At 33.8% G+C, this 17,989-nt stretch overlaps 1 protein-coding gene across 1 annotated transcript; it reads left to right on the top strand.

Moving 5' to 3' along the window:
• Positions 1–4,594: 4,594 nt before the first annotated feature.
• D-CDES (D-cysteine desulfhydrase) lies at positions 4,595–16,611 on the top strand. The gene is made up of 10 exons (XM_082915205.1): positions 4,595–5,153; positions 5,261–5,326; positions 6,558–6,752; positions 6,841–6,951; positions 7,732–7,823; positions 10,220–10,312; positions 12,326–12,383; positions 12,466–12,579; positions 12,922–13,019; positions 16,173–16,611. Exons 1-10 carry the CDS (start codon positions 4,854–4,856, stop codon positions 16,375–16,377), a joined length of 1,332 nt encoding a protein of 443 aa, XP_082771331.1. The 5' UTR covers positions 4,595–4,853; the 3' UTR covers positions 16,378–16,611.
• Positions 16,612–17,989: the final 1,378 nt, after the last annotated feature.

Here is a 17,989-nt window from a genome sequence, read left to right as displayed (position 1 = left end):
AGCTGATATCTGATATATGTATAACCCGCTCAAGCGGAGAATAGGACGCTCGAGCGTCAGACACAAAAACTGGACCCGCTCGAGCGTAAAGATTCCCGCTCGAGCGCCAAGACACAACTGCAAAACACACCCGCTCGAGCGCAAAGGGAAGGCCGCTCGAGCGTAGATTTCCCCCTTCTAGAACTTTTACAGACAATGAACTACCCGCTCGAGTGCCAAGACACCCGCTCGAGTGCTACCCGCTCGAGCGTAAGGAAATACGCTCGAGCGTGAAAAACACACCTGCAGAAGTTTTGCAGAGGCACGAAATGCTGAGAGTGTGAAAACCCCGCTCGAGTGCAATAAGGCCTGCTCGAGCGGACAACCAAAAATCAAACTCCGCTCGAGCGCAAAGGGATCCGTTCGAGTGTACCACCAAAAATCTGGGCAACAAGGAATGGGACTAAAACTCAACCAATTTGTTCGAAACACGCCCAATACATCCTAAAACTCATACACACGGAATTAAAGGATAACAACAAGATATACAACCACCAACTCCACAGAACCTAAGTCCGGAATACAACAATCAAAGGAAGAGAAACCGGGATCGCTATAACAGTAAGATCGTAAGAGTTATTCACATTGATGCATAAAAAATTACAAACTCAAATCATAAATAGCATACTCAAAGGGAATCAAGTATAAAATCTTTACAATCTTAATAATTTCAGTTATCAAAGGAGTTCTGATTAATTATGTGATATATTATTATAATTGCAAAATTTTTATTTCAACTAAATTATTTTTGCATATTTTTTTGGGCAGAGCTCATAAATATGTATTATCAGTAATAATATTCAAAAAATGTATTTAAAAATTATTCAAAATACATTAATAGGTGCCTTAAATATACACAATTATTTTCGATGAATCATTATTCTTTAAAATAATACTCCACATTATTTATCATTTGACATTTATCAATTTATCTTCTAAAAACTTGACAAAAAAAGTAATTGAGTTTTATTATTTTAATTAATCAATATCAAAATTGAGTTAACTTTAATTAATGTAATGATATAAAATCATAATAGAGTTAATTTTAATTAATGTAATGATATTTTATATTATGATAAATGTTGAGAATAATATTAACTTTAAATAAAGTTTTAATTTTAATTATTTATTTTAATAATCTTAGCCTTATCGTTCTATAAAAGTGTTACTTGAATACTTATATATAATAAATTTAGTTAAATTATCTGTGGTGGATTGAGCGACGATGGCTTTAGTGACAAAATGATGGCTCTAGCCATTAGCGCATTTTCAGCATGTTTTCAAAAGATGTTTTGAGTTCATATCTTCGCTCACATCTCTTTCCGGGCATCCTTAGACATGAATCATGAATTATTAAGGATTAATAACCTAAGAAACAACATAAGTAAGTGAATTAGAAAATATGAGACTAATGCGAGCATGTGGTTCATGTGTATAAGTTATGTGAAATGGATTGAATAAGAAATCAATGTAAGGAAAGCTAAGCCATATTGGCCATACAGATGTGTAATGATAAGATATGTTTTGTGTTATGCACGTTTATGTTTGTAGGTCAACGTTCGGAGATTGATCAAACGTTTTTGGAAGCTCACTGTGAGTAACGTTATTATAAAGATATATTCATATGAATTATATTCGACATGTTATTTGATAAGTCATGATTTCTGAAATGATATTTTGTTTAAGTGAATGAATGTTCTATTTTTGAATTTACTATGGCATCCAAAGAAAGTCCTAAGTCATGGGGGACAATATCTCAATGCGAGTTCATGACATATATGTGATTACAAGATCTCGTTAGCCACTTGACCAAGTGGTGTTATGTTGATAATCGGTGACCAGGACCGATTACTCTAGTCGGAAGACATTATGAAATATTCTATTGGATGTATCATTATTATGTTCAGGTATGAGTATGATTATGTTATGATCTGTTTTATGATTATGATATGTTCGGAATACGTTCACAAACCTCTTTATCTTAATATTATTCACTGGGTTTTAACTCACTGTTTATATATATATATATATATATATGTAGGTGAGCGAGTGCAAGATTAAGTCTAATGGCACTTGTCTAGATCTATGTTTTTGTCAGCTAACTTATGCGCCTCTCGTGGAGGTTCCGGATACGTCAAGTGGTTAAGGCTATATGATTGAGAATCTAAGTTTTGTTTTCTTCTGTCATGTTTGAACAAGTTTTTGTTTATTTTGTGTATGGAGCTAAGCCCCTTTTGACCTATCTGTATTATATGATGATGTCATGATATATGTATATAAGGTTAAAAGATTTTATATTTCATATAAGTCTGTACAGCTCAATGGACGATATATATTTTTATTTTGCTTCCGCAGCCCCTTATATTGTGATTCGGTTAAGAGGCTTTCGGTAATTTTAGGATTATTGACCGGTCATGATGCTAAACCTATAGGGACGAGTTTGGGTCGTGACCTTATTTTGATAATTTTAGTTCTATTGTGCTATAAAAGTGTAATTATCATATAATGATTTTATATGATATACATATATATATATATATATATTAAATTATAAGATAGTAAAATAAACACTCATTTTGATATTAAAAATAATAATTAAATTAGAAAGACAATTAGTAGCATATTACTAAAAGTGATTCTAATTATTTAATTTAATTTGTATTTATTTAGAAAATAAAAAAATATGTAGAAATAAAACTACACAAAATTTATTTAAAAGATTAAATACAAATATATTGTGATTGGATTAAGAAGAAAATACATAAATTAATTATGTAGAGTATTGATTTTTTTTTAATATTCTTTTTAAATTATTCATACATATTGTATATAGGTATATAAAATTTAAATTAAATATAAATGTTTTGTAATAAATAATTTCATATTAAATAAAAATTAAATATAAATTAATATTAAGACATGAATAAGAAAGACACAAAAATAAAAAAATAAAAAATAAAATTAATTTGATTCGTGCAATACACATAATTAAGCATATTCTATTTTATTTATTTATTTATTTATTTATTTGTATATGAAGATAATTTTTTTTAAATATCATAATAATTAAACTAAAATGTCAACTATATAAAAGAAATTTGACAGTGATAAAACTGAATACACGATGAAAAATATATAAAAAATAAATATTTCTCAAATAAAGTACATATAGAATTGGTTATTATAATTGAAATTAAATTTGTATAAAATTTTATATATAAATGAAAAAGGCATGGTAATATGACTTTTTTAGAAAAAAAGAAGAAGAAGCCTTTAGAATGTCATATAGGAAAAATTAAAACACTACTTACATATATAAGGGACAAAGTGGTCTAATCTCAAAATGAATTTGACCCAAAAAAATTCCAAAGAAATTAGAGGGGCAAATAAGCATGGGCCAATTTGTTTCCCGATCTAGCAGTCCAGATTGGATTGTTAGTGATGAACAGTAGATTAATATTATGTTGGTTTTGGAAATGGAAGTTCGAATTGAGAGTCCCTTCGGACTCTGAAAAGTCTTGGATGAACGAACTAACAGTCTGAGTGAGGAGATGCTATTCAGAAATAAGCAATTTGGATTAGAGTGTTACTAGTCAGCTGATGAATCGGTGAACTGCAATATATATATATATATATATATATATTTTTACATCTGTGGCCGCACACATTAAACATTAATATTTGTTTGTTTGTTTGTTTGTTGTTTTTGTGTCTGTTTTTTTTTTAGTTAAGTAAAAACCATGATTTTTATTTATTTTATTATTTTATATAAAAATAATTTAAGAATTCTCATGCTAACAACTATCATAAAAATTCGATCACTAACAATTCTTTAACAACTCTCATACTAACATAGTGAAAAAAAAAATTCTCACTAACAATTAGGGATGTGCGCGGCACAATGTGAGCAGTTTAAGAGTAAAATTAGAAGCTGGATGACAGATTATAATTCAAAATATATTTTTTTGTCAATGGTAAATATAGTTTTTAAAATAAATTATTAACAAATATCTGATTCGATCAAGTAACTATTAATATTTGATCAAAATAATTTTTATAAAAATAAAACATCCAATAAATTTTACATATTAAATAATTTGAATCATCAAAAAAAATTCACCATAAATCTCATAAACCGAACAATATTACTTGGAAAGATGATTTGCGGCTAAAATAGTCATAAAAGACAAAATATGTTATTTTAATCACAATAAACAAAATATCATATTCAATCCATAATTCTCTTACAAAAAAAAAATCAAAAAAATCAAAAAATCTTTTCCAAACTAACTTTTCTAACTCAAACTAAAAAAATTTAAAAAATTAAAAAATCAACCCATTTCTCGTGCCAATCCTAATTCACTTTAGAAAAATGTTTGAGTGCGACAAAATCAGTGGCTCAAATGGCTCAAAACTGTCAAAATGACGTCGTTTTGCGTCATTTTGCGCTCAAAACGACATCGTTTTGACAATTTTAAACCATTTGAATCACTGATTTTGTGGCCCTCTACCGTTGCTGTTGACTTTATAAACCGGAGACAAGACTGATGATTTTAACTTAACTGGGTAACAAACCTCTCTTATGTTACGGCTGAAAATAAACGGGCCTGCCGGGTGTGTACGGTAACGGAAGGACGAGAGAAATTAGAATAAAGATTATAAAAAAAGTTTTAGTGATATGATAAAATAGTAGAATTGACATATGATGTGATGTGGATATTTTGTCATTTATCTTTGTTGTCGGAGAAATTATTGCCATTTGTGTAAAACGCAATCGCTGGGTTGACGCTCACTGGCAGCAGTGAGCCCAGCAGATGTTGGGTTGCATTTGTTTATGTAGCACCAGACTCTTCTCTCCAAATCCGATCGCCAGAGCGTTGAAATCGAATTCCAAGTTGAATCAAACCCAACATCATCATCATCAACAAAAGATTTTCCTTTGCACTAGTCGGAGCGACTTGTCAGTTACAGCTATGGAAGCTCCTCCTCAGACCAAACAACCCCATAATAACTCCTTTGAATTCGATGGTTTTCTCTCCAACAAACCCTACAACCCTCCCTCCTGGGCCTCCCATCTCAACCCCATTCCCTCTCACATCTTCTCCCTCGGACACGTATTCATATCCCCTCTGATCTGCTCATTTCAATTTTCATTTATTTCTTGAAAAGATCATCTTCTTTTTATTTTGTTTATTTGTTTTATTTTCTTCTTTCTTCCCAGTTTCCTACTCCAATTCACAAATGGAACCTTCCTAATTTGCCCAACAACACTCAAGTTTGGTTGAAGGTAACTAACTAACCAACTAACTTACTTACTTTTCTATTCTTATTCATTTGCCCCCTTTTTGATTTAAGTATTTTTACTCATGAGTAGTAGTTGTATGATGCTAGTTTGTTAGTTTTGTCAACTTAATAAGCAAATAAACACCCTTTTGGATTCAATGTTTTTTTTTTTTCTTTTTCTTTTTCTTTTTCTGAATATCAATATGTTGTGATACCTACTTTATGCGCAATAACTAGAGTGAAAATATGTTATTTGGGCAAGCTAAATTTTTTTTTAGTAGTATATAGACCATGAGGAAAACATTCCTTTGAACAAACCTGAATGAAAATATGTTATTTAAACAAATATTCATAGCTATGAAGCATGGATACTTTTAAAAGGGAGTCGTATCGTACATGATAAGTATGCAACACTTGATGTTAATTTTGACAACTATGGGACACTATTAAGACATTCTAGGTTATGTATTCAAACTATTATGAAATTCAAATTGTAATAATTTTTTGCATATTGGTAGTAAATTGTTAAAATAAATACAAGGGCAGTTCTTTAATATTTTCTTATTTCTTACCGAAAAGAAAATAGTGAAATTAAAGTAGTCTTTTCTTTTTTAGATTTTATCAACTTAAAGTATCCACTGAAAAATAAAAAATAAAAAAATGACTATTGGATGTTAAACTAATGTAATGTCTAATTCCTAAAGAATGGTTTCTCACTATTCTTTAAGTTCATGTATAATATAATGCTAAAAGCCATTAAAAAAAAATTCAACTTATCATAGCCATACTCGTATTCAATTTTTTTAGATTTGTCGTATCACCATATCTATCCCATATTTGTATCCATGTTCATAGGATATGAACTACCATCTTGTTAATGCATCAAATGGGTTATAATTTTTTCAAGATTCCTTATATCCAATGCTAGTGTCTTTGGTTCTTCATTTGGCCTGAATGGTTGGTTGGCACTTCTTGTGGTTTTTATTATTTGAGTTTGCAATAGTGGCTTGAACCCTTCATTGCCATTCATGAGATTGTATGTCATGTCTGGGTCACTTCAAGGAATATGTTCTGTTTCATTTTGGCATAAAAGATTCTAGTTTGGGTAATCACTGGTCGGTTTCAATTCATATGGTGTGTTTTTGATCAGTTGTATTCATGTGAAATTTTGAGTTGTCGCATATTTTTCTCCACTCTCTTGGTTTGCACTTATACAAAAATTTGCATTTGTACAGCGTGATGACCTTTCAGGAATGCAGTTGAGTGGTAACAAGGTCAGGAAACTGGAATTCTTGATGGCAGATGCTGTGGCACAGGGGGCGGACTGTATTATAACTATAGGAGGCATCCAAAGCAATCACTGCCGGGCTACTGCTGTAGCTGCCAAGTACTTGAATCTAGACTGTTACCTTATATTGCGCACCTCAAAGGTTACTTATTTTGCATTTTAGGAAAAATGTTTCTTGTTTTGGAAACAATTTTCTGAAACAAGTTCTGCTATGTCTTCATATTCTGCAGGTTCTTGTGGACAAAGATCCTGGATTAACAGGCAATCTCTTGGTTGAGCGTTTGGTTGGAGCCCATATTGATCTTGTTTCAAAAGAAGAATATGCAAAAATTGGGAGCTTGGTAAACCCATTTTATTTCAGTCTTTCTCTAGATGCACTACGATTGTCACGACCCCAACCCCACAATTGGAGATTGGGACCATGACTGGCCAGTAGCACCTTGCTACCAAAGGCATGAGCTGAACAGAATAGAATGTGCACGTGTTTCATCTTCAAACAATTGTATTATTAATGGAAGCTTATTCATAAATAATTGTGTATTCATCTCATCAGAGCAAGTGTCTACGTCCACATTCCCATTCCCAAATGTATATGTTCAACATAAATATATTACATTACACTTGGTTGAGGATACTAGAAGGCCATCATGTTTCTACATCGTTATATAACATCCAAAAGCGACATAACTAGTCTCATTCATACACTTAACATCACAAGACTTCCTCCATTATACACAGAGTCTTCATAGAAAATATACAAATTTCCTTTGTACTAGTGCCTCTTAAAACAATTAAACATAATAGAGTGAGCTACAAGCTCAATGAGCTAAGAAGCACGAAGGCTACACATAATGAGGAACCACATTGAATTAATTGTTTGTCTGTGTGTATTTTGTAAGGTGTATGCCATATAAATGTTATTCTTTCATCTCTCATACACAATTTACTGGAATTCATGTTGGATGAGTAGTCTTTGATTGATTGATTGATAATTACATGTATTAAAATTATACGACACTTCTCATGCTATTGCTGCTTAGCAGCATAAATTTTGTTGATTACTAACTGGTACGCTTTGTGTAGCAAATATGACAAAGTTTTCCTTGTGTCTCTAATTGTAGGAGCTTACTAGTTTGCTAAAAGAAAAGTTGGTAAATGAAGGGAGAAAGCCATATGTCATTCCTGTCGGTGGATCAAATTCTCTTGGAGTCTGGTGAGAAAGGGATATGCCTTTATACTTTTTGTGCCTTATGGTTTTTGTTTTCTATTGGGCAGTACGTGTATGACTTTTTGGACATTGTGAATGGTCCATTACTGCTACATCAATGGATTAGATTTGACATTTTTTTACTTAATTTAATTTCACAAACTGGCCTTTTGGAAAACCTTATGGAAAGAAGGTTGTCTTCTTGAGGAAAACTTGGCATATAACTCATTCACAATTTTTTGGATAAGTAACAGATAATTAATTCACGACAATTGCCAACTCTTGTATTATGTGTCAATTGCTATGGCCATGGGAAGCTATGTGTTCCATTGCTCTTTCTTTCAAGCATTTATAGAATTCATGACATGACGTCTCAAAAATATTTTTTTTTTGATTTGTCGTCCAAAGAATAGCAGCAGTGAAAGGCATTGGGTTTAATATTAAATGAAGTCCTGGTTACATCATTTACTTTTATTTTACAATGAAATACTTGTATTATAAATAGACCATGAAGAATTGTCATGCTTTATGTAGGTTGAGTTTTATGGGAACTTTTAGGCTGTGTTTGATTCATGGAAAGAGAAAGGAAAAAGGTAGGTGAAATGCGAATGAAATATAACTACATTTCACCTATATTTCACACACTTTTTCCCTTTCCCTTTCCCTTTTCAAATCCCTCTCCAAATTCATGAACCAAACACAACCTTCAAATTTTGGCCTGGCCGGTGTGCGTGTCTCATAAGTAGGCTTGAAAGTTTTGTACTCATATATCCTTTTGATTTTACACTAAATCAAGGAGATACAGAATGGAAAGTTTAAATTGATAAATCTTGTTGAATCCATGCACCCTCCTAAATTTTAATCAGAAGTGTTTATTTATGAGACAGAAATATGGAGTAGGTGCAGGATTTGTGTCTGCTCTCTCTGTCAAGTCTTGCTAATATTGGTCTGAATGTGGACATTATTGTAATGATTTATTGTTTCTCTTTCTCATAGTGAGCTTGTTGGTTTACATGGTACCTTATTAGGGGCTTCAGTTGCAATGCCCTGGATCCAAAGACCCAGAACTGCAAACCCGCTTAGTAACTTAATGTGCCAAGTGATAAAGGATTTTTATTTAAAAAGATTCATATTCTAGTTAAATATTTAAAGTGACATAACCTGTTTAGAAAACTTATCATTTCCAATTATCGCTCAGTCATGATTGCTATGGAATAGTCTGATGATCACATACATTCCCCAATTGGTCTCCATAAAGCGACAAAATTATGCAAATTACAGTTATTCAAAAGCTAAGCCAAGTCTGACAAATAAAATAACAAGAATTCTAAAGCAGGAACAAAAGGTTTGGGACCGCCCATAACATCTCTATATCCTATGGTAGGACATAGGGTGGAAACCCCACTTGAAATGAGCACTATTGCACGCCTCTCTACCCCTCTAAAATAAACAAGTCTAAACTATGTAACAAATACTAAAGTTCACTCAAAATTACAACAAAATATCTAAGGTAATACATAAGAGTGATTCTTCAAGTCCCAAACATTACTCAATGCAGTCCCCTCGTCTCGTTTCCTGAAAAGAAGGGGTGAGTTCAACATGCCCAGTAGGAAAAGTCTTTTACGACCCTACATGCTATTATGGTGATATATGTAAGTGTGCAGTATACCTTACATGAATTCAATACAAGAATAAAACCTATCATGTTCTATCCTATATTCATTCTAGTCAACCATCCAGTTCCCATCTAATACAATCCTTAACCCCCAATTTGGTTCAAGGTTGACTGCATAAGTCCAACACCATCCTAAGTCATTTTCTCACTCATGCGAACTTCTAATCGGTGACAAGCTCACAACTTGACATGTTAAACCAAGCAAACATATTCACAGTAAATCACACAAAGCCATTCATCTCATCATGCACATAAAGATAAAGGAACTATCATAGTACTATGCATAAATTAATAATGATATGTATGCAAACCAAAGCAAATACGTATGCACATGCACATACACATACACATACGCATACACATACACACACACAACACATACATTCCTGGAATTTAACATGAAGATTGTTTTGGTTTGGCTTTGCTCTCGGTTCATGATATTTTCAGTCAAAGGCTGTAGTGGGTTGATAAAAAGATTGTCCTTTATTTTTGGTAATTGGATTTTTCTTTTGTAGAAAGTGAAATATTTCTTGACTAATTTGAACTTTACTACTCTCAAACTCAAGTTTTCATGACCTGTTCCATATTTTCCTTTGCAACTTCTATGATCTATGGTAAAAGCTTACATTCAGTGTGTTGATGTTAGCACTTTGCTTTTGATCTCTTGCAGCCTGTTTTTCTTATATTGATCTCTCATTGTATTTATAAAAGATTTGGTTCTGTTCAGGGGCTATATCAAAGCAATTAAAGAGATAGAGCAGCAGCTCCAGAGTGGGAATAGTGAAGCAGGGTTTGATGACATTGTTGTTGCATGTGGCAGGTTTTGTTCTATTCCATGTATTATTTTTTTATGGCTGGAAGCATTTTTTCTACATTTGATTATGACTTCAGTTGTGCCTATCTAATAATTAGGTATTTTTATAGATATTTTATTTCAAAGGAAATGAGTGGATTTGATTAAGCAATAGTTACTAAATTTCGAAACAGTGAACCTGAAGGATATCACAGATGAATTAAGTGATTGGTTGGTTGGTTTATGATGCAAATGAATATTCTGACACATGTTCAAAAGGACCAAGTATTGCTAGTCTAATGCACAGAGTGCTCTGATTCTGTCTACTTAAAATACATTTTTGTATCTCTCTGAATGGCTGTGTTGTGCAAATAATGCCAGGCGGTTGGTTTACACATTCCGCCCTTTTCAGCACCTGAATTTATAGAACCATCATTAGGTACAACCTTTTTTCCCAATTTACTTGGTTTTCTTGTGGGATGATGCCAATGGTTCCACTGTAAGATCAATTTGCAGTAGCTGCATGTATCTAGGTTGTAAACATACTATACGCAACTGAGGTATTGTATTGGTTGACATCTCTACAAACATTTAAAATTCTACTAATAATCTATGGAGGTTATGCACAACTTTTGGGGTTAGGTTTGAGAAAGTGGAGGATAGTAAGTTGAATGGGGAAAGGGCACGAATAGGCTTGAAACGGAAGGTGACAGATTGCTAAAAGTAACATTATATGGTGCCGAAATTTGTGGATAAAAGCGGATTGTGGGTTGTATTGTTTGTGGTAAAACTAACAGGCATAAAGTGTACGGTAAAATGTAAAGAGTTCTACAGGTAGGGAGATTCAATTCCATTCACTTTTATTGCATACATTTTAGGAATCAATCTCAAATTAAATTACAAGGGAATCCTTCTTGGGTTAGTGTTCCACCACTTAATCATAGGCCACTGATGAGGGAGAGAAAGTCGCACACCACGCTTTGTTATGTAAGTACCTGTATGTGCATACAAACATCTCCTGGGGTGTCTCAATACAGAACCAAGGAAACTATGGTGGCTTCTAGCAGACATGGGATCGATCAACATAACCATAACAGAACTATGGCGCTTGCAGGGGCTTCACAGATGGTAGATGAATTAGGGACTCAGTTGGCCTACTGGATGGAACTACCCACTACTTTGTCAATGTGGTCAACCAAAATGGAGCAATGAAGAAAACCCAGTCGTCGGATGGTTCACATCATACAAAACTCATCTGACATCTCCTTCGACTGCAACCAACTTGGCTGATTTGACTCGGCCATTACCTCTCTGAGCTTTACCTCCTTTACAACTGAAATCACTCCCCCACTGTATTGATAATCACCCAACTAAACTGGATGCCAAACAAAGCCAAAATTATTGAAATTTCCTTGAACTATAAAATAACCATGATGCCCCAAATTATGTAAATCTGACTTTCTCATATCAAAATATATTGCAATACAAATATATGGAAAAGTATGAATGCAATATGACAATGTAATTTTTTGGGACCTTAGCATGATATCAAAAAATATGGTAATGAGTGATTTTCATTTTTCATAACTAGTAAGGACTGAAACATTGGATTAATAACATTCTTATGATTTGCTTCTTCTTCTTGAACTATGCAAGTGCTGAAACTGGTTGGCTTTTTTAGAATTCTGTCTTTAAATAGCTTGGTAGCTAGTTGATTGTAGCAATAACACCCAGCTGGGTTGTTTTTAGCTTTATTTTTCTTCCTTTTCTTTTTTGTATTTTTATTTTTATTTTTATATTTATATATATATATATATATATATTAAATTTTAGTTTATTTATTATTTTACTTCCTTGTGTGAAATGGTGCAACCAGACTGATTAGAACTGAAAAGATTGGAGTTGCCTTGGACTCAACAGATACTTCATAGCTTGATTGTACAGTTATCTAGCATTTTCTTTGCGATGATCATAAGCAAAAACATTACAGTAAACTGCTGATGTTCATTTATCATGTTGTTTTCCGTTGCATTATTTTAGTGGAGGTACAATAGCTGGTTTGGGGATTGGATCATGGCTGAGTAAATTGAAGGCAAAAGTACACTTTCTTTCCTCTTGGCTTCACATTTCGTCTGCTTATTGTGACAATTGACTTCATTAATTAGTTGCGTTGTTCTTAGGTTCATGCATTTTGTGTATGTGATGACCCTGATTACTTCTATGAGTATGTTCAAGACCTACTTGATGGACTCCAAGGAGGTGTTAATTCACGCGATATAATTGACATTCAAAATGTGAGTACTTTATTCAGTTATCTGATATCAATTTGGTATAAAAACATTTTGTTCTTTCGTGACATAACATGTTATCACTTGTTGGTTTTATTCTACCTGTTTTGAAGAAAATTATTTGCTTAGTGGAACATTTAGTCATAGGCTTGGACTGAGCTTTACTGAATGAACTAACAGTATAAACAAGCAATGTCAAGATAGTATAAAAACTAGTGTGACATTGTTTCTTGTAATGAGCCCCTAATTCTCTTTTCCTCCTGATTCTTTTGGTGAGCCCTAAAGATTGTGCACAGGCAAAAATTGACTGAATATGCCACTTGTGATTATTTTCTTGTTTTTCTGTAGGCCAAAGGTCTCGGCTATGCCATGAACACTACTGAGGAACTTAAATTTGTCGAGGAAATCGCTGAGGCCACCGGTGTTGTTCTTGACCCTGTTTACAGGTTTGATGTTATACTTTGCACACAATAGTTTCTCCACTTGTGTATCTTATTACTTATAGTCATATGTGTACAACTAAATTATATAAGTTTGTTGGTCTATCTATATAAACACTTCCGAGTTCCATTGGAGATGCTATTTTTCTCATAGGAAATCTGTGAAAGAAACACTTCCAAACAGTTGAATGATTTTTTAGAGGTCTGTGGCACTTCCAAATGTGCGGCCTGTTGGCTATGTTTCTTGGACTACTGTAAATTTTTGAAGTACCCATGTCGGACACTTCACACATGGGTAAGGATATGAGATGTGTTCGAAGTTGGATGTGCCCCCAACTAATATATTAAAGCATTATGATGAAACTATTAGTAAGACTCATTCTATGCCTAGAAAACTCTATGTTAGCTTGTAAACACCATTTTAGCCTAAATAAATAAAATAAATGTACAAGAAACATGAAATTTAGTCATGTCTTGGTGTATTTGGGAATGAGAATTGGATTTTCCTGATGTTTAGACACGTACCTGTACCTGATGCCAGTACCCCAAGTCCATGTGACATAGCTTGTTGGATAATTATTTGGATACAACACAGCTTCAGTATTGATATGAGATGTGTCAATAGTCATTTCTGACAAAAAAAAAAAAAAAAACAGAATACAAGTTCCTCTGTGTGTGTGTGCGTGTGTGTTGGTATTCAAATTCCAAGCCACAAGATCCATGTGATTCTCTTAACCTGTTTCTAGTTACATGTGTCTTCTAAAATGAGAGTACCTTGTATGGCATGCTAACACTGACATGAAATCTAACCCTAATTTTAGAAGAAACTGGAATGAGGCACTTCATTTAGCAGCAATATCAAGTCCCCCAAAATAGAGTATTGCTGCTTTGAAAATTATGTGCACCTGATGGACCTTTTTTTTTTTGGGGGGGGGGGGGTTGTTCAAAAACACTATTTATTATAGTAGTATTAGCTACAATTATTTACAAATTATAGATACTTGCTAAGTTTTTCTTATTTTACAAATTATAAGGATCATCCTCTCTAGATTTTAAAAAAAAGTTTAAGTGACCATCACTCTATATCTATGAAACATGTGATCAAAATATAAAATTAAAAAAAATGGAAAACATAATAAATTTTTTTATAATTTTTATTTTTATAAGTAATGTTGATTACAAGCTATAGTATGTAAAGAATAGAACGAGGTATCAGTTAGTTACTTGATCACGGTAGTAGAAATTGATATTATAATTCATACTTCCTTTTAAAAAAAATTGTTTGTATATATATGATCACCCCCCTATATGAAAATCCTGGGTCCGTCCACATATCATTTGGGTTCCCTATTACCTAAGGTAATATTAACAGAGATAAACATAGACACAAAACCACTTTGAAGTGACATTACTTTAAAATACTATATTGTTGATAATACAGAGTTGTAGCAGAACTTGTGCCCAAGTCTTGATAAATGAAGTTGTTCGACTAATTTTATTCTCTCTGTTTTATTATCATTCAACTGTTATCTTCAAAGATGACTTACTATTTAATATTTTAGCATTCAGTGGGAGTATTCCCTAACCTTCAAGCCATCACTTTTCATCATCAGATCATATATTCAGTTGAATATACTTATCAAATAAACATACAGTCTAATTTACTTGAATTTCGTATCAGTGTTAATCCTGTTCGTGCATTAATGCACAGTTATTTCACAAGGTGTTGGATGTAGTCATCTTTCGGGGAAAAAGAAGAAAAATAAGAAAGAGGTAGAGTAAAAAACCTGGTGAAGGCTGGTTAAGGATTGCTTCAGTGACCAACATGTAACTAGATATGAATTTTGGGATTCTGATATTAGTATTTTTTTTTTTTGTGTATAGACATTGCTTTTGAAAGTCAGATTTTATGGGTTTCCTCAGGGTCAACTAATCTATCAATCCAATCAAGCCACAAGACTGCAAAGGTTGCAGTATCTCACAACAGGCTATTAATTATGTGGTTGATCTCTGATTTAGAGGTTGATTAATGATTTTACTGTTTACAAGGAATAGATTGTTCCCTTGCTGCATATTAGCTGAATATGACTACTCTGTATAGGTAATTTGAGAAAAGAACAATGTTTAGAAAATATTAGTGTCATAAGTTTAAAACAAGAGCCACAACCATGAAGAAAGATAGAATAAAACAAAACAAAATACGGTATAGATAAAACAAAGCGTGTGATAATAATCAGATTTGTATGGTCCCGATCCAATTCGATGACCTGCAAGAGAAGATAAGACGAGTCTTTGGGGCATCGGTGTGGTGCTGGCCAAAGACCCTCCAATGCCTTTGTTAGAGATGTAGGCTTAGTGAGAGAGTACAGATGAGAAAGAGCTTAGGGTCTTTAGTGCCTACCTTGGCCTTTTATAGAGGGTTTTTGTCTTGACACATTGGTGGTGGTGGGCTTCAATCTTTCTGGGCTGTGAGCCTTATGGGTTGATCAACCAAACCCAAACCTTAACTAATTGTATATATATCAATGTGAAAATAGAAAGTCCTGGACATATAGCGAAATGGCTAGTTTACCATCATCAGACTTTGAGACTGGGCAAATTCTATCAGGAAAATGCCTGGTTTCCTTAAATTGAGGCCTCGTTTGGGAACCCTCTTTTTTAGTCAAAAAAGTTACTAAATTAGCCAAAAAGCCAACAATTCATACCAAAAAGTCAAAGATTCTCTTTTCTCTTTACTTTTTGCACATTTTTTCGTAAAAAGCTAAAAAATCATCCCAAACATACTAGTTTTTTTTAGTTCATATTTTAGCCAAATAACCAAAAAGTTAGTAAATTAGCCAGTTCCCAAACGAGGCCTGAGTGATTGTTTTCATTCCGACATCACAGTCAATACTTGGGGTTGATCCTTCGCTAATTGTATGCAGTTGTCATGACTTTCCTTGTAGTAATAAGTTGTATCATAATATCATTGCCATTTTCATCATTCATCATCATCATCATCTTCATCATCATCATTATTGTTGCGATTTCATGTGTTTTAGAAAGAAAGAAAGAAAAAAAAAAAGGGACAAAGCAAGGTAAGTTTTAACCTTTATTTATCATTCTTATTTTTGATAGAGATGATACCTTTGACATGTTTTTGTTGCGTGTTCTTTTCAGTGGAAAAGCTGTTTATGGACTGATGAAAGACATGGTTGAGAATCCAACGAAGTGGGAAGGGAGAAAGATCCTCTTCATACACACTGGTGGGCTCCTTGGCTTGTTTGATAAGACTGACCAGATGATGCCGCTGGTGGGGAATTGGCGTAAAATGGATATTCATGAATCTATACCACGGATGGATGGCACTGGAAAAATGTTTTAGGCTAGTAAATAAATTGCTAGTTTTAAATATTTTCAGTGCCTCCAAGTCTCAGACAGAATCATTTTTTCAATGAAAATCAACTTTGTATTTGCAACAGTAATTCATGCATCTTTTTTCTTCATGTGCTATCTGAATTTTTTTTTCTTCCTTCTATTGAACCTGCCATGCATAAACACTTCATGGTACTGAATGTCCACACACAAATAAATAAATACATTGCATCTCTCCTGAAAATTTGAGAAATTATAATTTACTCTCAATGTTTGGCAAAATTACACCGTGTTTCCTTTATATTTGGATTCACATTACAGTTGTCCCCACACTGTTGACATAACAGAATATTCTAGTTACAATCTATACATGGGTAATAATTCTATTTACACACCACAAAAAATCTCACTCCACATTATGCGAGAGTGAATTTTGCACTGATGAAATGAATTGGAGCTGCGTCACCGAAATGGATAATCCAGGGACTAAGATCTGCAAAATCAAAGAACCGGTGAGAGCTACCTAGCCGGGGTTGGCTAGAGAACCCCTCTGATGTTGAAGTTAGGAAATGGAGGAGGAAGAAAAAGACTCTAGAGACGGAGGGAGTTTGTAATGTGGAATGTCATGTACCTCTTTATATAGTTGCACTGCTTTGCTCTCCAAGGTGGAGGTGACACAGCTTGTGTGCCTCTTAGTTATGGTTAGCATAATTCAGGTAGGGGACCTCAAGTTGATTATACATCCTTGCATATGCCACTTGCACCATACCTCATGATTTGAATATTCCTTCTCTAACCATTTCAGCACCTGGGGACTATGATGAGGTGTCTTGTGCACATGTGGCCTTCACTTAGACGTCAGGCTCACACCCTGGTCTTCACTGCTTACCCTATTATTTGATCATTGCCCCTAATCTTGCCCCCCTCTCACTCCATTGTCTGGTGCAAGCTTGTTGCCTTATTCCTCTCTTTCTCTCTCTCTCTACACCCCAACCCACCCCACTGTTTAGTGTCTCAAGGGAAAATGAAGCATCTGACTGAGAGAGAGAGAGAGAGAGAGAGAGAGAGAGAGAGAGAGAATTTGATGGGGTGAAGTAATGTAGAGAAGGTGGTGTTCATGGTTGGCGGTGACAAAGAATGAGGCATATTTCACTAGTGGATGAAGAAAATAGGTAGTGTGTGTATGTGAGAGAGAACTCTCAACTTCCATGTTATGCCCTATTGAAAACCCCAGCAGAGACCCTCTCCATTGCAACTTTTTCAAAACTCTTAGCGATAGAAGCAACAACAATGACTACAATCATAGCCTCCCACCACATTTATATCACCCCTTCTTTTTGTCCCTTCTGTTTATCTCACCTTGCCTCAATCAATTTTTGAATTTTGTTCATTGTTCATTGTTGAGTTTGATATTGTATGTTGATGAATTTGGTGAAGACTTTCTAGCAGTAGTAGGTGTATGGTGGCAACGGTGGTGGCTGCATTTAGTGGTAGTGATGTTACGGTGGCAGTGGTGGTAATTACATCTGGTGTGCATGTGAGCTAGGGCAGTGGCGATGGTGTTAGGGATTAATGAACTAGTGATGGTGATGGAGGAGATAATAGAAGAACTACAGGGATGG

Source organism: Camellia sinensis, chromosome 2 (assembly GCF_055761805.1).
Source record: "Camellia sinensis isolate YWXY chromosome 2, ASM5576180v1, whole genome shotgun sequence".
NCBI classification, from domain to species: Eukaryota; Viridiplantae; Streptophyta; class Magnoliopsida; order Ericales; family Theaceae; genus Camellia; species Camellia sinensis.
This window is presented reverse-complemented; position numbering and strand designations above follow the sequence as displayed.

Excerpts from the sequence above, each read along its gene's own strand:
- D-CDES (XM_082915205.1), top strand. The coding sequence starts at position 4,854 with ATGTTGGGTTGCATTTGTTTATGTAGCACCAGACTCTTCTCTCCAAAT. Across the intron at positions 5,154-5,260 it reads ACATCTTCTCCCTCGGACAC|TTTCCTACTCCAATTCACAA; the intron begins GTATTCATATCC and ends CTTTCTTCCCAG. Across the intron at positions 13,020-16,172 it reads GTTCTTGACCCTGTTTACAG|TGGAAAAGCTGTTTATGGAC; the intron begins GTTTGATGTTAT and ends TGTTCTTTTCAG.